A 25,300-nucleotide genomic window follows, 5' to 3' on the forward strand; every position below is an offset into this window, starting at 1 on the left:
CAATAACATTAAAACGTCTGGAGTAACAATGAGAGACGATTACAAAAGATAATAGATCATTTTTATTTAAATACACTCAACAGTAAATATGTACAAAGAAATCATTTAAAATATTTTTTAGGATTGTTAATTTAACAAGTAACATATTCTCCTTAAAAGGTCATTCTCTAGTAATGTTCATATATCCAAAGCTTTAGTAGGCAGAAATAATGTAATATTTAGCAAAAACTACCCGGTATAGGTGATTGCTTGTGATTAATCTGATTATTAGTTGGCATATCATGTAATTAACTCAATAAAAATCATTAATTGACATATTTTTTACAATTTAAATTCTCCTTAAATAAATAATTCAGAAAATGTTATTAGTGCTACATTAGTATCTATAGGACAATAAATCTTTAGATAAATACAAATCCTTATACAGAAGTCACACCTCTTCTCAAAACAGAGGGGTTCTGAAAACATAAGGCTGTATCTAGCTCATATGTCTCATACTGGGGGTTTGAGTCCTGGATCTGTGCAACCTATTGAAATGTGGACATCGTTAATAATACAAATAAAAAAACATTTAAAATGGCAATGTAGTGTGTATCCATTGGCTCACCTGATGTGACTGCTTTCTACAAGCTTTAATTTCTGTATCAGCATATGCCACAAAATGGATTAATGTGTAGACTCTGAAACAAAAGAACATAATACACCATGACTAAAAATAGGAATAAAACGGAATGATTTATCTTCAGACTTTAGACTGGTTTTATATATAATGTATTGCATGATCTCCACTTTGTGATTTAGTGAAACACTAAAACAAAAAGGTCTGGCAATTTTATATAAAAGAATCAGTGATAGTTATTTTATTCTTTTGTGCATGTTTAGTTACCTTTGGTATAACATTGCAATAAATTGCACTATCAGCAATGATGCGAAGCTCAGTAGGAACATCAGTGCAATTGGATCAAGGGAAAACTCTTCTGTTGGGGATCGAGTCCCATTAGGAAACATTTTTGGGATCTTTATGGAGATTGAGTCACCAATTGTCTCAAGGAAGAAAGTTGCCACTAGCCAAAGTGCATTGCAGAAGAAAAAGGCAAATGTAACCTATATGAAAGAGAACAGCAAAACAGCATGGAGACAAAACTTTACTGTTCCAGAGCATATAGACAAAACCACATACAAAGTCGTTTTTGCATATTGACAAGCTTACGAGGCTTACCTTATTTCGAAGTTCTCTCAGATCATTAGCTATTTTTTCCTGTTGTTCTTTATTCTCTTTAAGAGGTTCTAGATATTTCTTTTGCAGTTCTCTCCAGAAATCGATTTCATCCTGCATGTGGTGAAACAGTACATGTATATTATGTGTATGCACTATGCACTTGACACATCTGCAGCAACCAAGAGCAGGGCCAATTAGCTCAGCCAAAAAAATTAATTTAAATAAAAAACCTGCAAAAAACAAGTTTCTCCATTGACAGCCATTCAAATGTAGCCATGTATTATGTCAGAATAATAATAAACATAATTATTTTGCAAAAAAAAAAAAAAAATACATATATATAAAAAAATTATAAACAAATATAAACAAATATAAACAAATATAATATAATATGTAATATAATATAATATAATATAATATAATATAATTTATTTCTTCCAATTTGTCTTACCATTGGAAGCGCAGATTCATGCAAGGGAAAGTCATAAGATTTCATCTGCAGATGTTCAATCCAAGCTTTTGGAATTAAATACATAACCGTTTTTATCGTAATCTAATTCAATAAGTCAACAGTTAGAATATTAGGATATTAAGTATGGAAGTCATACTTACTTTGATGAGCACTGAGTGGGAACTCCTCTGCCCTACATTGTAGGAATACAGTATTATTAGTGATAGTATTAAAAACATCCACTGTAATATGAAAGTAATTAATTAGTTAATTTAGTTTTTTCAAATCTATATAAAAAATCTACACAGGTGGATAGAAATGGGATGAAACAATGTGAATTTGTGCTATAGTGTAGTTTTTTTTTTTTTTTACCTTTGTGTTTCCAAAGGAACATCCAAAGGCTTTTCAGTTTCTGTTATGGTTTCTGCAGGTAGTATCTCCTTGCTCGAATCTTCTTCAGATTCCAAACATGGACATTTGCAACATGTGGCATTCATGAACTTCTTCTTGAAGGTATCGACTGCTGTAGTCTTAGCCTGGCCGCCGGTTTCACGAGTGCCCCACGTGACATTGTTCATGTTGACTATAGAGTAAATGGCCAAGAGTAAATACCCGCTGGGAATGCAGAGGAAGTATAACAACCCATAGATGACCAGTGAGAACTCCTGAGGGTGTAAAGCTGCCGTAATGATGTACAACAACACCATGCCGATGAGGAACAGACCACTCGGGGTCAGAAAGGTTTGTTGCCTCACTAAATCCCCTACGAGAGTAGAAATTAGGAAATAAAGTATGTCCAGTCTAAAAAAAATTATGTTCTAAATAGTTTTTTAGGCATGAAAAAAGACATAGTCGTTACCTATGATGCAGAGAATTGTTCCCGCCATGAGAAATGCGTAGAGCACACTCATAATTGCTGCAATTTTAATCTGCATGTCAGATGTCAGTTTGAAGCACAAGATGAGATAGACAGTAGGGGGCACTACGGCCAAAGCAAGAGCAATATTTTCACCGATTTCCCAAATGAACACAAAGCTTCCTGCAAGATAAAGAAAGCACTTTAATAGCCCTTTTTTTCTGCCATAAAACAGCACACTGAATCTAATGCAAATAAAATTACTGTCAGTTTTTCTATGCAAGCAAAACCTTACCTGATATCATGAGACAGATAGTGGCAGGGCCCAAGATGGAAGCTGCCATGCTGATAATCTGGTACAAGATGTAAAGTTTTGAGATAGAGCTGTTCCTCTCAGAGGTCAGTCCTCCTGAGCCCAAGAGGTCGATGGTGTTGGCCATGGTAGAAGGTACCCAGCGTCTGCGCTGGTTGTAGAACTCTTTAAAATCCTGAGGTGCATTGGTGTAGGCATCAGATGCTGCATTATACTCAACCCTCCACCCCTGCTGCAGAAGCAGAGTGCATAACCAGCGGTCCTCACCTGACGTTACACCGAAAAGAGGGTGAATTTGTTCAGTCTAGGCTGAATTGATATTATTTGTCATGTGGTTAGCTTCATGTAGACATTACCTTGATCATACTGGATGTAGTGGCTGGCTTCACTTGCTTTAGTTGTATACCTCTTCATGACGTTGTCGTCCATGAGTGCGGCTCCTCTGAAAAGACTGAAACATCCAGGGCTGCACAGTACACAGCCGAACACGTGCTCTGCAGTCTTTTGCAGCCAGTGGCCTACCGCATATTCAAACTTCTGATACCACACCATGGGCCCTTTAAGCATAATATCTTATTAGTCAGTTTATCACCTTTATAATCTATACTATACATAAGTAGTCGCACGTGCAGTTTTCTTTAGAATAGATGAGTGGATCTCAGATTTTACAATGGTCATCAAGCGGCGAAATAGTTAATCATCGTACCATATTTAATGTAGATGTTTCCATAGTTTTCAAAGATGAGTGCATGTTTGCGACTAGTTTCTACCAAATGACAGATGAATTTGGTGGAAAATACTGTACCATCTACTGTATGATTTATAGGTATCATAACTGGCTTTATCCCTACAGACAATACATACAGCTCAGACATATTTGGTTGTTATCTTGATTTTTTTCTTTTTTTTTAAATTGTAATTTATTTATTTTGATTCTCTTTGAATTCTTTTTCTAAATTAATTTATTATTAGTAGTTTTATCTGGTTAATTATTCTTCACACTTACTCTGCCTCATACTTTGAAAACCATTCTAGAAAAGTTTTTTAAAAGTTTGGGTTCCAGGAAGATTTTAAAAATGTTTTTGAAAGAAGTCTCTTATGCTCACCAAGGTTGCATTTATTTGATCAAAAATACAGTAAAAACAGTCATATTAGAGTTTTATGGCTTTTAGTCAATGCCTATTAGCTTCATATAGTCCATAGTAGTGTATTCCTTAAAGTTGATATGAAATAATATTACAATTAATATATTTTGCAATTGTAATTCCTGTGATGGCAAAGCTGAATTTTCAGCATCAATACTCTAGTCTTCAGTGTCACATGATCCTTCAAAAATCATTCTAATACACAGATTTTCAGCTCAAGAAACATTTCCTATTATTATCAGTGCTGAAAACAGTGGTGCTGCTTAACAATTAAATATAACCATGAAACATTTTTTCAGGATTCTTTGATAAATAGTTAAAGGTAACAGCTTTTATTTCAAATATAAATCTTTTGTAACATTATAAATGTCTTTGATTGTGCCCTTGCTGAAAACAATTTTATATAGGCCTAATAATAAAATCTTACTGAACCAAAACTATTCTATTCTAGATGTTTAGAAAATTTTACAGTAATGAATCAAAAACAATAAAATGACCTGATAAAAATGGTTTATACTTAATATATATGTGTATGTATATATATATATATTCAACCTGTGCCTGTTGGATGAATCCTGCCACAGGCAGCCCCAACCTCTGGGTAGAGTTTCAGTCTGTCAATTAACAGCATGACTGCGGACGGCTGGAAATCAGTATCCCCATCCAGGGCCAAGATATATGTGTTCTCCTTCTCTCTCTAATAAGCATTAAAAACATTCAGAGTCTAGCTCAGGGTTCACCAATCTCGGTCCTGGAGGGCCGCTGTCCTGCAGTGTTTAGCTCCAACCAGCTCCAACACACCTGTTTGAAAGTTTCTAGTATGCCTAGTGAGACCTTGATTAGCTGGTTCAGGTGTGTTTAATTGGGGTTGGAGCTAAACTCTGCAGGACAGCGGCCCTCCAGGACCGAGATTGGTGAACCCTGGGGCCCGTTCTTCGTACGTCGCTAACTCACTTAGCTGGATTTGATTGTTGGCGATTTGGCATGATCTTGGATTGTTTGGTTCTTCGACGCTCATCCTGGACTTGCTGTCATAGCAACAGGTGCGCAAGCTTAAACCTGCTCGCGAGCAGGCTTATTTCATGTAAACAGGATTAGACTGCGGCTTCATAAGCGGAGCTGATACGGGAAGTCCAGCGCAGCGCGATAGTGCACTTTCTGAGATATATATTTTTTCTCGTGACTCGTGAGATTGTCGTTTTCGACTTGTCGGAGTCTGGCTTTAAATACAGCACAAACTGTTTGCATTGCCTTAAGATTATTTGCGAGTGGCTCTTTCCTTTACACTATTGAGATGCGGAGAACTTGATGGAAAGTGCTGTCTGTCGTGTCATTCGGAGTTTACCTGGTGCTTTTAGGTTTAAAAAACAGTTTTAGTTTTTTTTGTGGCATTTCCAAGACACTTAAGACCCAATGTTGTAAAGCATTTTTTTTAAAGCAGTTTTTTTTTTTAGGCTATCATAATTTTTTATGAAGATCATGCAATCATGACCATGCCGATTACAGTAGGCCTATATGTCACTCAGGCTTCACTAACGTGATTGGTACCATAGACTACCATAGACTGCCATCAAGGCCTCAATGAAGGGGATTATGTGAACAAAAAGGGGGTTCACAATGTAAGTGTGCAGCCCAGTTACTATTGTGATTCTTAATATTCCAGATTAGTAATATTATATCAAATAAAAAAAAGGCAGTTGACTAAAATCTTCCATATCACAAATGTGAAAGCAAAATGGCCAGGATCTGTGCATGACTGTTCAGAGATTCACATTTATGCACATTATTTGAAAGTGGTAAGGAAAGTTCTACAATTAAATATCTAGCTCACTGTATTACATACACTTATGCTGATCCTAACAGAACTGCATTTTTTCATAGGTGATTATGACATGTTCCTGCCTGCAGACAGGTGTTTTATGACCCCATTCCCTGACCCAAACCAGTTACAATGCAGCTCTAGCCAGGACAAGGGCACACAATGAAATTAACTTTGGCTAACTAAAGGGAAGATTTCAGTGTCTGAAAAGTCTGAGGGTTGCACACCTGAAAGGGCCAGTTGCATGTGCCATATTACACAACTTTGCCAAAAAAACAAAAAAACACTTTTCATTAAATGTTTAATAAAAGACAAATATGCTTAGTTCCTTGAGTTTTATTTCAATTGTCCTTTGTAAAGAAAAGCCAGTGGTCAAGTGCCTGCAACAAGAGATATTAGTATGCCTCATGCAACAACAAAAAAAGGAAAAGTTGGCTATACACTGCCCAGCTGTAGGCCTATGTCTCCTCTGCCTGTGCAGACTCTTCTGTAGGCCTTTCTGTAGATGTGGAATCCTGCAACTTATATTGCAGCCATAAAGCATACAAGGATAAATTAAGTAAAGTTATTTATGCGCTTGCAGGTAGGCTAGTTTCTCCATATGACATTATATTATCTGAGAGGGTTTATTCACTGTCCAGTGCAAGGGAAACAAATGGACATTACAAAGTCGTATACTTTCTTTCCTTTGGAAAGTTAGAAAATGTCCACTTACTGCACATATTTCAGCCACCACTTTCTTGGGAACAGATAAGTGTGTATTATGTAAAAGTGCACAAAAGAGGAAAACACAATGTAATTTCAAGATTTAACAGTTGAAATTACTATATGGCCTTAATTTAATGCAGCAAAAATTATTTTACAGTGTAGGCTACTAAGATCTTTTCTTCTTTTGTTTCTCAGCCTTTTTCTTGGTTGCTTTTATAAACAGACAACCATTTATTTAACAGTGCCTTTTATAAAAGAGACTATAATATAACAAAAAATTACCATTATGTAGAATATTTTTGTACTTCACTTTTATTTGTTCCCATGTTCTAGTGTGGTGACTCTGACATTACAATGAACAAAGTAATTATGCAATTATTAAAATACAAAAATATAGGCTAATGTGATAAAAACATCTAACATGGCCTCTTCTAACGGATTTAAATTGTCTGCTACTTTTTGCCAGCCCTCTCTCCTGGCTTTTGCAGACTTTGAGGTGTTCCCTGGCGTTTTGATTAAACATTAAAATTCCGAATAAACTTCGACTATTAGTTCTTGCTCTGCTGAGGAGAAAAACTGAGCGCGCTCTTTGGCCATGGTGAGCAGCCAATAGCAGCGTTGCTGATCAATGTTTCTACTATCGATACATATCCCCTTTAAACCAGCACATGAACCAGCGGAATTATCTCAGATAACTCAATCCAGCGATACTAATCATATCCGGCAAGTGTGTTCGAAGAACCTAATTAGCCAGATAATGATTAGCACAATGATATCATCTTGGATGTGTAATTTGATCTCGGATGTTTTAAGCAACGTACGAAGAACGGGCCCCTGGTCTAGCTGATATTGTATTATTCTGTAGAAATACTAGTGGTGAATTTTAAAGTTAAGCATCTAACCTTCAGTTTCTCCTTAAGGTCATCCAGTCCTTCTCCTTCCTCAAACTTTTTGAAGTACTGTCTGTTAAGTCTCCAACCAAAAATGTAATACAAGCACATTATCTGCAAACACAGACGATTAGTGAAGTTCTGAGCGCAAATTCGCAAAACATCTGCACCTGTGTTTAGCTGCATGACCCTTACCTGAGACCATCTTTTTTTGTGACGAATAAGTTGCTTATCTTTGAAGTGAACAATTATCACATTGCCATTAGGAAGGGTGTATTCCAGACGACCTCCATAGGGGGTGTTTATGATCTTCTGCCATGGTAGTGGTGGCGTCTGCTTGAATAGACATGGATCCTCCTCACTAAAAATGCTAATGCATGTGAAGTATTACTGGATTAGTTTTTCCCATAAATTCTCAGTAACCATAAACAGATCAAAATAAAGAGGATTCTTACGTGTAAACTTCTTTAATTACATCCACAAGAATTTCAGCGTATTCATTTGCATGGCGCTGCCTTCCATTATCAACATCCATGAAAGCGTCATCAAAATAAATATGGAATTCAAACTGGACATCGCTGTGTTTGTCGGTCTTGGGCCTGTATTTATCGAGCCTGGTAGTAAAAGAAATAGTATTCAATTACAAGTACAATTCAATTGAGACTGAATGAGTAAGTGTATGTTTACCTGAACATAGAGATGATTATCTTCATCATTTCATCGTAGGTCTCATGCCACATCGTTGCACACAGAAACACTCTGATGGTTTCTTCTTTGCTGAGGAACACATATTAAGAAATCCAAAGGAAAATTGTAATTGCTCAGAGGTCGCTCTCAGATACATTTTCTTTTTCATTTTCATTTCATTTAATTACTAACATTTGTAAAATTAGAAGCAAGTGAATCAATTGTTAGTTGACATGCAGTAAAAGTATAAAGCTACAAAATTACAGTGCATGGTATAGCCATGATAATTTGGATTAGGAAAAATGTGATAAAGACGTGTTTGAGTTCATATTAAAATTCTTTTTTATTAGAGTTTACTCAAGCAATTCGAGTTTTATTGCAAACTTTGATATTTTGGCGAGTGTATAGTCTCAGATGCTGAAACTCTTTTAAAATTATAGAGGGGATACATGTAAAATTAAAGTCTTTTTGTTAGACGAAACATTTAAGCCGGAGACTTTAGCAAAACTCCATTTGCTCTCCTTTTAATCTCACTGATGTCTTCACATTAAATTTTAATGGGAGCACATTTACTGTGTAAAATGCTTTGATTAAGATAACTTTGTCTAATTTGTCTCAATATATTAAAAATAAAGCACTAAAAAGTAAAAAAAACAAATTAAGGACACAAGTGACTATGCATCACATTACAGTATGAAAATGGGTATTTAATTACTTTGCATTTAACGGTGTTATTAAAATATTATAAATAAATTAAAATATTTATAGATGGACATGAAGTAAGAGTCAGATAATATAAATGTAAAAAACAATGAGAATGCACCATTAAATATTCAACATCGATACAGATCAATTAAAAATCTCTAATATTGGCTGATATGAACAATATGCAACCATACTTAGAGTTAGAAAGTTGAAACACTTACCACCGTTTCTCCTTGATTTTCTTTCTGATTTCAAAACGGGTGTTCAGCAACATGGACTGTTCCAGAAACGCTCCTTCATACATGCGTCGCACGAACAGATCTTGGGTTCTTTCTATTCGATGGATCTTCAGGAACCAGATGTAAAATGTACTGAGCATGAGTCCCAACCACCAGCTCAGAGCAGAGCAGATCAAACACGCCAGTCCTCCTGGACTCATTTTTTCCACAATGTACCTGGCTTGTAGACTTTTTGTAGCATCAGCCAACATCAACCGCAACAATGTATCACTGGATTTCAACCGAACGTTCTCAAAACAAGTAGAAGTTTGATTAGACTCTGGGAGTTTAAATGCAAGTGGAATCAAAAACACTGCCAAAACTGCAATCGAGGCCATGTACATGGGCAAAGCGAAGCTGCGGTGCAGGGAGTGCATCTTGCAAGCCACAACTACAAACCAGTGGCACAGCGCAGAGGATACAATCTGGAGCGCCACCAATGAAATAATGACTGTTTCGAAGATGGATTTGAACGATTCCCAGTTCTGACCAGACAGAGGAACATAAGCTACAACCACAGCTGAAGTAATCAGGATTCTCATCAAACTGGAGATGATGCACACCACATTACGGGACTGAGCGATGTCTTTGGAAATGTCCTCTAGACATGAGATGGAGAAGAGCGTGCTGTAGTTTTCCCACCAGTTCACAGAAACACAGATGGTCCCCACAATGGCAAGGCCAATTGATATTCTCATCTGAGGGGACTGTTCAATTGCCAGATAACTGATTGCAAAAAGCACATAACCCAGGACGATTAAGAAAATGGAGCTTACGGGGAGCATTATAAGCCGCTTACTCTCTTTGGCGAGGCACTCAGCGACTACCTGGAACACTGCTGACAGGATGCTCACACTGTTTAGGATCATCACATTGGTGACAATGTCAAAGTGTGGCATGGCTACTATTGTTAGAATTGCAGCTCCAAATGCTACCAGGAACTCAACACACAGAACCTAGAGCAAAGATCAAATCAAAGTCAGAAAGGTTACTGCCATAACAATCAGTTTCTCTGCTACTATACATCTGTTTAACAAAAACTCTGTTTGCTTACCCAAAAAACAGTTTTTTTAGAGGGCATGGCTGCACTCTTGAAAATGAACTTCCATGTGCTTTTTAGCAAAAGGAGAACACTCGGCCCAACTAGAACAAAGCCAATGCCAAGTAGGGCGGCCGGCTTCTTTTCTGAACATATAATCTCAGTTTTATTGTTCCCAAATGTTATCAAAAGCAAAAATGATGTCTGAAAAGAAAAAAAAAATAGTTTCAGTCAAACCAAGCCTTTTGTGTAATATTCAATAGACAAGTTAATTGTTATCCTGTCATCCAAAAATGATTAGCCAATGATTATTAAAGCAGCTCACTTTACTGAGCAGCGCAAGGGCAAAGACAAGTAAGCCAACAATGGCACACGAGAACCATTTCAAACACTGCACTCGTTTCTTTGGTTTCTGCTCATCTTGAATGATCGGCACTTCTCTGCACGCATCCCAAGGTCGCCTGTTTGGGAAGAAAAAAAGAGAATAGCTTAATGGAAAATTTAAAGTTCACTTGAACAAGAAATTTAAAAGATGTAGCCTACAATTTTTTTGGGTATTTATCATGCTAGAGAGATTGAAGGAATATATGCCAGGAATAGGTACAAAATTGTTCTTTATAAAAAAATCAATTTGAGAGAAAGTGGAATATTAAAAATGTTAAATTCAAAAATAAGCATTTAGTTGCATAATTAAATGTTTGTGGAGATCTTAATTTTAATTATTTAATGTAAGTTTGATAAATGAAAAACAAAAAATGATTACCTGAATTCATGTCTCTGCTGATTTTCCATAGTGAGATGTTTGCAAGGCAGCAAAAACCTTTGATTTACCATATGTAAAACAGACCAGAGCCTTATAACCAGGTGGGAGGGAGTTTCTATGCTGTGACTTCTATATTTATCTTTACACATAAATCATCTACCTGTCCATGTTCAGTTTAATTTCCCACTCCCTTTGATGATGAAAAGAGTTTCTCAAAAATTTCTCAAATATTTTAAAGGGATAGTTCACCCAAAAATGAAAAATCTGTCATCATTTACTCTCCCTCAAGTTGTTCCAAACCTGTATGATTTCCTTTCTTCTGCTTAACACAAAAGAAGATATTTTAAAGAAGGTTGGTAATTAAACAGTTGCTGGTCCCTATTGACATCCATAGTATTTTTTTTTCCTACTATGGAAGTCAATGGGGTCCATCCGTCGTTTGGTTACCGACTTTCTTCAAAATATCTTCTTTTGTGTTCAGCAGAAGAAAGAAAGTCATACAGGTTTGGAACAACTTGAGGGAGAGTAAATGATGACAGAATTTTCATTTTTGGGTGAACTATTCCTTTAAGCGACTTACCGGATATTCAACTACCGTATTTTCGGTATTTTAAGATACCTTATCGGGTTGACGTCATAATCCAACGTCAGTCTGACGTCAATATCCAACGTAGGAAAGACGTTGCATTTTGGTTGAAAATGAAAATCGGGTTGACGTCATAACCCAACGTCAGTCTGACGTCAATATCTAACGTAGGAAAGACGTTGCATTTTGGTTGAAAATGAAAATCGGGTTGATGTCATAACCCAACGTCAGTCTGACGTCAATATCCAACGTAGGAAAGACGTTGCATTTTGGTTGAAAATGAAAATCGGGTTGACGTCATAACTCAACGTCAGTCTGACGTCAATATCCAACGTTGGAAAGACGTTGCATTTTGATTGAAAATGAAAATCGGGTTGACGTCATAACCCAACGTCAGTCTGACGTCAATATCCAACGGAGGAAAGACGTTGCATTTTGGTTGAAAATGAAAATCGGGTCGACGTCATAATCCAACGTCAGTCTGACGTCAATATCCAACGTTGGAAAGACGTTGCATTTTGGTTGAAAATGAAAATCGGTTTGACGTCATAACCCAACGTCAGAATAACGTCAACTTCCAACGTTGGACAGACGTTGGATATTGACGTCAGACTGACGTTGGGTTATGACGTCAACCTGATTTTCATTTTCAATCAAAATGCAACGTCTTTCCAACGTTTGGGTCCAACGTCAATCTAACGTCATATTGACGTCCGGTGCCTGCTGGGTAGTTTGCATGTTAGAATAATCAATAAAGTCTTGTTTGTATTTTAAAGAGAAGTGTTACTTGTGTTATGTGCTTACAAATTTAATGTCTTAAACTGCTGATCTAAGTTACCTTGCTAACAAATAGTATTTAACTATAGAGTGGATATTTATATTCGCTGCAGAGCTGAGAATTACAGCCAGTTCAAATGAACCGTGAACGAGTCATTTGCTCAATTGTAATAAGTGATTCTTTCGAATTCCCTATAAATTAATTAATAATTCCTTTGAGCTAAATTGACCAGTCAGAATCACACAATTAACGCTACAGGGGCTTATGACCTATACTAGGACCAGTCACCGGGGTGCGATCGAGACGTTTTGACTTCACTTTTCACTTCACTTTTCAGGGCTTGTGCGGCACGCTTTATCTGGACTCAGCTTAGACATAGCTACGCCCATTCTGGCGGGACGTGACGTGCACGTCATGAGCAGTCCCTCGATAGGTTGCAGCAGTTACTGCAGAGCCACCAATAGGCGCACGAGGTGCTTTGCCTAGGTCTGCTTGTGCAGCAATGCGTTTTAAATTAATGCAAAAATTAAGGATAATTTTTTGGCTTCAGTATTCTCGAGAAAAGGGATTTTCCCGTAGCGTAAGCTAGCTTAAGCAACACGAGAGTACTCTCGTAAGAGAACAACGATTGCGAAAGCGTGCACGGATTATGAATTTGTTCACTGTTACCGTTGTACGTTTTTTTTTTTTTTTTTTGCTGTATAGTTCTATTTTGTTAATAAATTTTGCATTCTATTTTGGCTTTCGGGTGTCCCTATTTTTGTTGTGTCTCTTTTGAGCCACGGGGCGAAACGGGTATGGATTGAAAAACCAAAGCAACTAAATCTGAGCACAGCCACCATGCAGCCAAAGGATGACAGAAAAAAATGGATGCTGCGTTAATTGCGTTAAATATTTACTTACCACTGAGTATTTTCCCATTTCTTTTTGCAGGATTTCGTTATTAAGAGAGCAACGTAACGGTATCAACTATGCTGGTTGTCAGGGAGATGTGACAGGTTGTCAAGGAGACGGGTGATTTGTTTACGTTAGGCTTGTTTGAGATGAGCAAAATCTGCGCAGAACCGATCACCGGTGATCAGCGCGAGATGCATGCCGGTTAGAAATGTGTCCGAGTAACTGATCTATATAATGACTGGATAGCTCATGACGTTCTAAACTGCCACTAGGCAGTGAAGCCACCGGAAGTGTTCGAGCGGCCATCTTACGATTCCCTACCAGCAGAGGGCTCCAACGCCCGTTATACAGAGATTGGTAGCTCCAACGGCACTTTTAAGATGACCCGCTGAGCAGCATACAAGCAGAGCCCGTCTACGGAGAGCCTTGGCACTTCCTATCAGCCCCGTTGTATCGATCTTGGTTGCAGTTCCATTAGAATTCCGCTGGAGGTGATCACGGGCGAGTGCAGACTGAATGGGAGTCTATGGGGCTAGACGGCTAAATTTGTCTCTTTCACCCGATTGCCGTTGAGAAATCTCAGATTTGATTGTAGGTTTTGCAAGTTCAACATGGGTTATAGGTCGAAAGTTGAATGAACAAGCACTTATGTCCTTTCGATTTCTTACAGGTTGAGTTGTTGTTGCCCATAACACGCTAGCATTCTGCTAATGAACGCTGATTGGTCAGTGAAGGACTGATTACGACCAGAGATACCGCTTGATGGCATCGTGGCATCCGAAGCGGGACCAGAAACAAACAAAACAAAAACTCTTCTAGCACGTGTATTTACCTGTGTCAGCTGTGTTGTCGATGCCTTGAGAGAAAAGAAAGAGCATAGCGCGAAAGCACCAAAGTGACTGAAGGATTGTCGTAAAGCAGTATCTCTGGTCGTACGATGTGTATGACGTCACTGACATTTTAAAAGACTTTTTAAAGCAAATAAGTGACTCTAAAAAATCTAACACCCAGCAATGTGTAATTTCTTTGCATCTCCTTTCGAATACAACATTCAAATTACTAGACAAAAAATTATATCCTGAGAAAAGTGGATTTTGAGGGGTATTTCACCATAGACCTCCATTCATTCTGCACTCGCCTGCGAGCGCCCCCGCATGGACAGAGACGTGTTACTGCAGCCAGTCCAGAAACCGGAAGTAAGCAGAGAGTGCCAATTCTCTTCCTATTAGACATTCTCTGATACAAGTGTAAAACGACGTTCACAAAAGGATGTAGGAAAAACTGCCCACAGGTTGTAATTCAAGCCCTATTAGTAGTAATTTATATGCAAAATTGTCGCTATGCCCGTTTTGTTTTCTCCAAGGCAAGAGCTGCTGCTTCTTCAAAAAACAACGATAAAACAGTCAACAGTAGCCTATAAGAAACCTCAGAGCAGCAATAATCACAATTAAGTGTCCAATAGCGACACCATTTGACAGCTTCAAAAGAGCTTTGTGCAGAGTCCGTTTACCGTTACATTAACCCATACAATTTGTATTATGCATTTCCTGAACATGTACTTGGTAATCAAACACTTTATATGAACAAACTACTAATCTATAAAACACAATCGGTCTACCGACCTTTTACTATTGTGTCAATTGATGTTGATATGCGCGAGGGAGAGAGAGAGCAATAGCCTACAGTGCTCGTGTTGTTTGAAGGCGGTGAGAGTGCGCGCACGCGGCCGAGGCTCTCTCTCTGCTTGTTCTTATGCGCCCTGTCCACTGATCTAAATAATTCGTTGTTACGACGACTTGAACGACGAACTGATCGCCTGAAATGTATGCGAGAGTAGGCGGCTGCAGTGAGGAGGAGTGAAAAAAGCGCAGGCAAGCCGGACAGATCTCTCCTCTCGTAGTGGATCTGACACCTGCGAGATCAAAGATGGATATCGCGGGATTCACGCTCGTGCACAGTGTTGCTAATAAACTGGATGTAATTCAAGTTCTGTTGCTTTTATATGAAAATAAATAAAATGAACAAGACACCAAAAGTAGGCTACTTGTTATTTAATTCCATTCCAAATACATGTTTATCAATAATTTTTTCTTTAATACAGATATACTTATGTGTTTTTATGAAGTTCCTAAAAGCAAGTTAGGGAGGAGTGAGCCCATCTAATCTTTCAATCAACAGCCTGAGTATATAAGCAGCCGCTTACCTCTCTCTAGCATCAAGCTGTTCCAGTATGCGGTATTGCCGCAGGGAATAATGTCCGACATCCCGGAAATCCAGCTCTTTCCTTCAGACGACGAACTGACAAGTCTTCCTGAGACACCGACAGTCACTCCCCGCGTAAGATCGGATCTTACGGATCCAAATACGGATAATCTTCATGAGCGTTCTGGCCGGGAAATCCAGCGCTCATATAAACCACGTTCCAAAAGGCAACGCTCTCCTCCACCTTCAAGATCGCCAGTTTTAACTGAGCCTCGTCAATCTTCTCAGACTTCATCACTCCATTCTACCGCTGCTATTACACCGATTCCACCCATATCAAAATGTTCAGTCTACAGCCTACGTCAAGTCCTTTCCAGCTCCGGAATCCATTTCTCCCGCAGATCATCAAAAGCTCAACTCTACGATCTTTTCATCAGTTCCGTCAGTTCCAGCATTCCAACAAACACTTCTTCAGCTCATAAAAGCAAGACTCGCCCCTCTTCTACCTCCGTTTCTCTCCCGGTCCGGCGTTCTGAACCCACACAATCCCAACGCGCCGATTCAAAGGCCGCCGGCGCTGCCAGTGCCACGGCTCGCACTTCCTTGTCTTCCCCCTTCTATCCTCCAGTTGCCTCCCAATTTCCTTCCCAGTACACATCCGAGCGTGAGGTTGCCTCCGCAAAGGATTTCTCCACCTTTTTTCCCCACAAACCCTCTACCTCTCATTCCAGCCCATGCCAGCCATCTTGGACACCAGTCAGTAATGGGACCCTCTGATCAACATTCATCAACTTTTCTCAACACTAACACTTGCTCTTCAGATACCATCCGCTTGCCAGCCCATTCTCTCTCCACAGCAGTCCATCTTCCAGCTCCTCCCAACACAGTCGCCATGGAACCACCTCCAGTCTCAGCCCATCTCCGTTCACTAATTCTATCAGGTGCAGATATTGATCTTCCTTCTCTACTGACTTCTGTCCCTCTCAATGAATCCCACCGCTCTTTTGACTGCGGGCCATTAACCATCAATCTAAAAAAATCCATCCAACCTTCAAAACGAGTTCTCACACTCGCAGAATTCTGCATTGCTTTTGCCAGATACACAGAAGTAATTTGCACTTCATTTCCAGCCAGACGCAAGGAATTAAACGACTACCTCTCTATCATAGCAGAGCTCAGTCTCTCTTTCGGAGGTAGTCATTTTTATACATACCATAAGCTTTTTTCAGCTAAATGCACCGCCCGTGTCACCCACTGGAATCAGTGTCCTTACTGGGGAGCCTTGGATCTTGAACTGTATAACAGAGTCTTCTTAGGGGTTCGAAGCCTTTCTTGTGCCATCTGCAGGTCTATCATTCATTCTACTTCAGAATGTCCCCAAACCAGCCCAGATCTTCCAACCCATCCAGCTCCATTCCAAGAAAAATCCACTTCACATGTCCCTCAATCAAGGAATGACCGTAACCAGATTTTTACCTCAGTCTCAGGCAGACAAGTGTGCAACAGCTTCAATTCATCAGGCTGCAACAGACAACGATGCCGCTTCCTCCATGTCTGTAATTTCTGTGGCGGAGCTCACGCCCGTTCCATTTGCCCTGTGCGCCGCTCCTCAGCTAACCTTAATAAAAAAATTCAAAAGTACCTCTCTAGTCCAATCATTATTTCCTCATTAGCTAGAGAACTAGACAACTATCCAGACAAAAACTTCACCCAGTTTCTTCTTTCAGGCCTGAAAGAAGGTTTTGACCCCGGCCTGGAAAGCATACCTGATTCCAGCCTGATCTGCAACAATCTGCAATCCGCGATAGCCGAACCCGATATAGTGGAAGCCCTCATTAAAAAAAGAACTAGATTCAGGATTCATGATCAGTCCTTTTGATTTTCCACCTTTCGAATTATTCCGTATAAGTCCTATCGGAGTAGCCACCAGAAAATTTTCCGGCAAAAAACGAATGATCATCGATCTCTCTGCTCCTCATGGAAGTTCCCAACCCAGCATCAATAGCCTAATTCCGCTAGATGAATTCTCACTGCACTACCACGACATAGACCAAGCAATCACTCTCATTAAAAACGCCAGTTTCGGAGTCTGGCTAGCAAAGTTTGACATTACATCTGCCTTTAAAGTCATGCCAATTCACCCAGATTTCTGGCACCTTTTCGGCATTCGTTGGAACGAAAAATACTACTTCGCAGTACGTCTAACTTTCGGCTGTAAAAGCAGTCCCAAAATATTTGACATGCTTTCAGAAGCACTCTGCTGGATCCTACAAAACAATTATGCAATCCCATATCTCATCCATCTCCTCGACGACTTCCTCGTCATCTCACCAAGTAATTTTCCCCCAGCAAAACACCTAACCGTCATCCAAACAGTGTTTTCCAAACTAGGAGTTCCCCTCTCTCTTGAGAAAACCGAAGGCCCATCTACATCATTGGAATTTCTTGGAATCCTCCTAGACTCTGTCAAATTCCAAGCTTCTCTCCCCAAAGAAAAAATAGATCGCATAATCACAATCGCATCAAATTTGCTGGAAGCTAACCATTGCAGCAAGCGTGATCTGCTTTCTCTCTTAGGCCACCTAAATTATGCAATGCGCATAATTCCCCAAGGCCGGCCTTTCATTTCACACCTGCTAACTCTCGCTACCTCAGCATCAGGTCTAGAAAACATAATTTCACTAAGCCAACCATGTCGGGCAGACTTGAAATTATGGATCACGTTCCTCAAGCAATGGAATGGGATTACCTTTTTCTACAACGACTTTTTGTCCCGACTTTGCGACATCACCCTGTTCACTGACGCCGCCCCCTCCACAGGTTTTGGAGGTTTCTACAGAGGACGTTGGTTTGCTTCAACCTGGCCTCCTGAGCTCTCTAATACACCTCAAACTGCCGAATCAACTGCCCTGTTCGAGCTATATCCCATAGTAGTAGCAGCCTATCTATGGGGATCCGAATGGTCAACAAAAAACATCCTGTTCCACTGTGATAATTCTGCCACCGTTCACTGCATCAACAAGAGCCGTTCTAATGCTCCAAAAATCATGCCCTTTCTAAGACGTCTCATTTGGATCTCTGCCTGTCACCAGTTTGTCATTAAAGCTGAACATATTCCAGGTCACCAAAATCAAATAGCTGATGCTTTATCCCGTTTTCTTTTTCAGAAATTCAGAACATTGGCTCCGGAAGCAGACTCCGATCCAACTCCAGTTCCACCTTATTCAGAACTCATATTCCTCTAGACCATCCCCTCAGATATCTCCATACCCTATCCACGAATACCATCTTACAAGCCGTTTCTCCCAGAACACTCCAAACCTACTGGACAGCTTGGGGTTCCTTCAAAAACTTCCACAGAGCTCACAACATGGTTTTTCCTGAGTTTTCCCTCCTCTCAATATCCTCATTCATCACATACCTCCATCACACCAGTTTAATTCAACCAGGATCAATCAAAGTCTACCTCAGCGGAATTCATTTCTTTTTCAAGCTCCTCCACGGCCAACAGTGCCCCAACATTTCGAATCCTCAGATATCCCTCCTCATCAAAGGTTTACAAAAAACCAATCCCCCTCGTCCAGACTCTAGACAACATTTAACCATCGACATTCTTAGCATCTGCCTAACCACTCTCCGCTCAGGTCTTTTTTCTCCCAACAAAACAAGAACCCTAGACGCCATGTTCAATTTGGCTTTCTTTGGTTTCCTCAGAGTCTCAGAATTCACCACCAACTCAAAATTCAACCCATCCATCCATCCTACATTCTCCGACCTTCAAATAATAAACCATGACACCATACGTTTCAACATCAAACAAAGCAAAACCGATCAATTGAAACATGGTCATTCGATTTTCATTTTCAATTTGCCAACCCCTATCCAACCATACCAGTCCTTAAACCTTTTTCTTCACCAGAGGAAATCCCAAATCACCTCTTCTCTCGACCCCCTTTTCATCGATGATAAAAACCTCCCTGCCTCCAGACATTGGTTTCAAAAGAACCTCAAATCCATCCTCAACAGTTCCGGCATCCCAACCAAACATTTCTCTTCACATTCCTTCCGAATAGGTGCAGCCACTACAGCAGCGCAAAGGGGCCTTTCCGATCACCAAATCAAAATGCTAGTTCGATGGTCGTCCCACGCCTTTGAAACATATGTTCGTTCAGATCTGCATAACATTAGACAAGCACAACAAACACTAGCATCCTTCTGAGTCCGGACCGCTTCTCCCTACTATTTGCATCTTCCCGCTTACCTAGCCCCGCAGGGCGTGCATTCATCTGGATGCAGTGAGAGCTCTCCCTTTTCAGATGCGTGTGACATACCACTCCTGGAGTGGGGTCTCCCATCTGAATCGCCGTGTGGGCTGCCCCATCCAGATGCATCGTAGGCTCTCCCGTTCGACTCGCTGTGTGGGCTCCCCCATTTTGATCACAGAGTTGAACTCCCTATTTATAAACATGGGGGAGGGCTCTCTCCGTCGAAATGCAGCGGGAGCTCTCCCTTTCCGAATCGCTGTGACCCTTCATGTTTTTTTTTAACCATGGAGGCTCTCCCGTTCGGATCGCAGTGTGGGCCCTCCTATCCGAAAAGAGGACTGGAGGTACCAAGGATCGCACGTCCCTCGAGCGCGACTGGCCATTTATGTTTATGTGATCTAAGCCCCCTGCGTCAGTAGGACGGTAGTTCTGCATTTCCTCTGTATACCGTAGGCTCCCTCTTGCTGCGTAGGGAGTTTCGCTTCAGATATTGTTGGCCCGTTTGCCTTTAGGAACGAGGACCCCTTCCCTCGTTCGTGACATCTGGAGGACCTATGTTCTTTAACTCCATGGGGCTCCATGTCATGGATGCGGCAGGGCGTTCTCCAACCTCGTACTCAAACCTCCAGTCCCAAGATACTCCCGCAGGAGTAATTTCTGAAAGTCACTGCCACAGCAGTACAGCGGTGAGATGTACCCCAGTAAAATTTCCACAAGCTCTAAGTTTCTTAATTATTTGATCATGCTATTCTAACTTGCTGTCCCAAATTTATTCGACACTTTTGGGGGGTATATCAGAGCTCGAGTTGAAGCTGCTTCATCGAGCCCCTCTTCAGTGGACAGCAAGCCAAATAAGTTTAACCTAATATCTGAAAGTTCCTAAACGCAAGTTAGGGAGGAGTGAGCCCATCTAATCTTTCAATCAACAGCCTGAGTATATAAGCAGCCGCTTACCTCTCTCTAGCATCAAGCTGTTCCAGTATCCCTCCACCTCCCCAAACTCCACCTTCATCTCCGGTACCTTGCCCTTCAATTATCATATCCTATATTTAGCCACTGGGGGGTATATCAGAGCTCGAGTTGAAGCTGCTTCATCGAGCCCCTCTTCAGTGGACAGCAAGCCAAATAAGTTTAACCTAATATCTGAAAGATTTTATGGGCAAACAAACTCGTTAAATTTATTTAATTTTTTTTTAAAATTAAATTGCATAACCCAAATAGATCGCACTGTCAGAGAGTTTGGGATTATTCACACATAACATATACACATAAAACATGATATTAGAGTTTTAAAATCAAACATTTTAAAAGAGAACAATACATCACAGTTGTTTAAACCAATGAGCATTAAGCTGTGTCGTCAGCAAGTCGTTTCCCATCATGCTTTTGATCAGCGCAAGGCTTGTTTGAGATGAGCAAAATCTGCGCAGAACCGATCACCGGTGATCAGCGCGAGATGCATGCCGGTTAGAAATGTGTCCGAGTGTGGTCCGCCTTGCTCTGATGTCATGCTGACGTATGTCAAAAAACTCTCGCGATCGCAAGGCGGACGTGTCGGATTCTGCAGTCGTGCGCAGTTGCTCTCCACCGACTGCAAAGCACGATGGGAAACGACTTGCTGACGACACAGCTTAATGCTCATTGGTTTAAACAACTGTGATGTATTGTTCTCTTTTAAAATGTTTGATTTTAAAACTCTAATATCATGTTTTGTTAGCCTGGGTGCCAGCCCGAACCCAGCCCACAACATTTTTTGGTCGGGAAGTTCGGTCTGGACTCAATCCGTTGAGGAGTAATTATGCTTGGCTCCCAGAAGGCCGAGCCAATCAAATTGCCAGGGCGGGCTTTAATCGATGATGGACAGATGATCTGTGGTTATGTAATCACCTACGTCACCAAAGAGCGCTTGGGTTGACTGCAGCAGGAGATGTTTAGATTCCGCTATCGCGTCTGTTATAAGAGAAATCGACAGCGGATTATTTTTAAATAATTCCTTCCTACGGGATTCGGCAAAAGTTTAATTGATCAGCTGACTCCGATGGTCGCTAAGAAGATGGGATGCAATGAAAACCCTGTGGTCATTGTGGTTTCTCCTTTGGTCGCACTCATGGAGTGCTTTATTATTACTTTACTCATTACTTTACTACTTCTTCCTGCGTGTGTGCAGTTGAGCTCTGTTGACAGCTATGCGTCGCGTAAGGCATCTGTTGTGATGATATACCATGATGACTTATGTTGCCCGTATATGATATTGTCCGTAATTTTCAAGTATTGTAATATTTTTGATTTGCAATAAATAAAATAAAAAATGCGTCGCTCAACATACATCAATTACTGCGTTGCTCTGATTGGTTGTAGGTCTATCCAATTGAGTGCAGAGTTTTTTCTTTCCTGGTTCGGTTAAGACACGCCTCATAATCAAAGCAGTATCAGACTCACATTCTGACTAGAATATGAGTATGACGAAGTCTGAAGTCAGGCTAATGTTTTGTGTATATGTTATGTGTGAATATTCCCAAACTATCTGACTATCCGATCTCTTTGGGTTATATTATGCAATTTAATTTTTATTAAAAAAATAAAATAAAAACACATATGTCTGTATTAAAGAAAAAATATTGATAAACATGTATTTGGAATGGAATTAAATAACAAGTAGGCCTACTTTGGGTGTCTTGTTCATTTTATTTATTTTCATATAAAAGCAACAGAACTTGAATTACATCCAGTTTATTAGCAACACTGTGCACGAGCGTGAATCCCGCGATATCAATCTTTGATCTCGCAGGTGTCAGTCAGATCCACTACGAGAAGAGAGATCTGTCTGGCTTGCCTGCACTTTTTTCACTCCTCCCATCACTGCAGCCGCCTACTCTCGCATACATTTCAGGCGAGGCAAGGCGCGCGCATCTCAAACAAGCCTATCGCTAAGACATGTGACTAACTGGGTGGCAACGTCATCAGAACGCAAAGAATTATGGGTATGTTTGGCCCGTTTCCATAGGCTGGCATAGTTGGTTTTTTTTTTATTGACTTTTAATAAGAACAAAACACAATTTACAAATAAGAGTACATATAACCATACATGTCAGGGGCAGAGAAGAAAGAATAGAGAAAAAAAAAAAAAAAACAATAAAAGGAAAAGAAAGGCTTTTTACAAAAAAAGCTTGTACTTTTCAAACAGCTGTGTAGTTTTCATAGCTTTCAAGTTTTTACTTTTGGATATAGTTTCTACATATATTTTAGCATCAATTTTAAAATGTTCAAAATTTGGTATCTTTCCATTCCATTTGACCTATGAATATAGTAACCGGAAATTATAACAATTAAATCAAATATAAACAAAAGATTTTTATCACCCTCAAATGAAAAACATTTTAGCATAACATCAATTTCTTCAAAGTTAACAAGAGTCATAACTTTTCTTTGCAAATAATTATGAAGTTCTTTCCAGAACATTTGGGTCTTGGGACACTCCCAAAATAGATGCTTAATAGTTTTAGGGGAAATTTTACTATGTTCACTTTAAAACGCTGCACCACAAGTGACTTAACTGGGTAAATTCGATGGAAAATTTTATATGAAACCTCTTTTACTTTGTTTGTAATGCAATACTTATGAGGTGTCATCCAAACTTTACTCCAAACTTTACATCCAGAACTTGTGAAATCCTTCCCCTGCAACTTAATACAAGAAGTAAATTCTTCTACTGTTGTTTGTATAGAATAATTATTATGACCTTCTAATAATCTCAAAATTTCCTTGAATTGCATGTACAACCAAATGATATTGGACAGGATCAACTGAAAAGTTATAAACATGAACAAACTCATTATAATTGTATAAAACACCACCATTTTTGATCAACTGTTTAACCCAAATGATTCACTTTTTAAACCAATTTTCAAAAAAAATTGATTTGTTTCTAACCCTTATACATCTGTTATTCCAGTTATGCTTGTTTGTGGAATCTTGCAAGTTTAACGGGTATTTTGTTAACATCATAATCACATTTTAGTATAAATTCTATACCACCTACTTTTTGAAAGATAAAATTAGGTACCGTATACCATATACTTTGCTTATATTTTAAATAATTTTGAAGCCATTTTATTTTAAATATCATATTAGAGGTCTTAAAATCAAAAGCATTCAATCCTCCTTTAACTTTTGATCTACAAATATTTTCTTTTTTAATATAATGTGATTTGTTCTTCCAAATAAATTTAAAGAGTTTAGTGTCTATTATTTTAATTAATGAGGGGGGTACCTCTAACACTTGAGCATTATAAAACCAACCTGGATAAACCTTCAGCTTTAACCAATAACACACGACCAGTTAAAGAGATATCTCTCATCAGCCAAGAATTCAGTTTCTTTTCAAATGATTGAATGATAGGAGTAAAGTTTAACTCATTTCTGACTTCCTTATTTTTTTATATCTTAAAGGGCACCTATTATGCAAAATTCACTTCTACATGGTGTTTGAACATAAATGTGTTTTGGCAGTGTGTGTACACAACCACCCTATAATGATAAAAATCCACCCAGTGTTTTTTTTTAAATCCCCATAAATCATAAGCACTGTCTCAGAACGAGCTGCTCTCAGAATCAGTGCAATGTGATGTAGAATTGCACAAGCCCCGCCCACGACTGTTGAGTGACACTGCAGTTTGAGCATATAGATGGTGGGCCGAACGCTGCTATCTGCTTTAGTTTTTGAAATGATAGATCCTCGAGGATAGAGTAGCTGCTTTTTTCACATAAACTAAATCATTTTTTTCTGAACACGTATCCGTTTGTTGGCAGTGTCAAGTCGATCATATTTTTTTGAAAACTAAATTTACGTTTAATAAACGGATTAGGCAAACGCGAGGGAGTACTATACATCTAACCAATGAAAAAACGAATTCTATCGTCACGTGACTGACGTCTGCCAATAATATTCGTTCAAAATATAATGCCATTACCACGACGGTAGCGGTAGCACATGCGTTCTCTAGCCAGCCACATCCATGAGTAACTTACATGCCATAAACTATGGTGTAAAATCTTGGGGAAATCCCCACAAAATCTTCTCTACAGAAAACTACACAATCAAACATTTTCCTGCAGGAATCCTATCCGAAGTCGAGAAACATTAACAGCGGCATCCAAGATTCCAGGTGTAATGGCTCCGGTAAGTACTCCGTGTAACTAATACCTGTCTTATAACGTTAGCTAATGTTAACTTAGTGCATGAACTCTGTAAACCGTTAACATATAACGTTATTCCGTTTTATGTTTGTATTTACAGGTAACCTTACACTTATTTATATATATATGATCTCTGTGATCGAAACTTGCTGGCCTAGAAAATGTATTAAAGAGATCGTTAAAGGACAAGTTCGGTATTTTACACTTAAAGCCCTGTTTACAGATCGTTTCTGATGAAATAGAACGGTTGGACAGATGCTGCTGTCCCGAGAATTTTAGGTTTCTTTCGCTTTCATATCATCCACTGATATGCTCACACAAAAATTGCTGCAAAAGATGCTTTCCAACAGGTTTTATCGTAGTTTTTGTCCAACTCCATTGACTTGTATTGGATGTCCATTGACTTGTATTGGATGTGCAGTGAGGTACGGTATTACTCCGCCGCCAACTGGGCTGAAGTGTCTATTCTTCAAGCTCTCAACGAATGGTAAAACACCTGTTGG

General features: G+C 39.4%; 1 protein-coding gene across 1 annotated transcript; it reads right to left on the minus strand.

Moving 5' to 3' along the window:
- Window positions 1-419: 419 nt before the first annotated feature.
- On the minus strand, window positions 420-15,631 carry chs2 (chitin synthase 2; the record flags this gene model as incomplete). The annotated part of the gene is made up of 15 exons (XM_079874723.1): window positions 420-527; window positions 608-680; window positions 2,043-2,433; window positions 2,530-2,709; window positions 2,822-3,106; window positions 3,196-3,396; window positions 4,540-4,681; window positions 7,414-7,515; window positions 7,597-7,771; window positions 7,857-8,015; window positions 8,089-8,178; window positions 9,018-10,027; window positions 10,126-10,314; window positions 10,436-10,571; window positions 15,489-15,631. 15 exons carry the CDS (start codon window positions 15,629-15,631, stop codon window positions 420-422), a joined length of 3,384 nt encoding a protein of 1,127 aa, XP_079730849.1.
- Window positions 15,632-25,300: the final 9,669 nt, after the last annotated feature.

The sequence above is a fragment of the Squalius cephalus genome, assembly GCF_949319135.1.
Source record: "Squalius cephalus genome assembly, chromosome: 6".
Lineage (NCBI taxonomy): Eukaryota > Metazoa > Chordata > Actinopteri > Cypriniformes > Leuciscidae > Squalius > Squalius cephalus.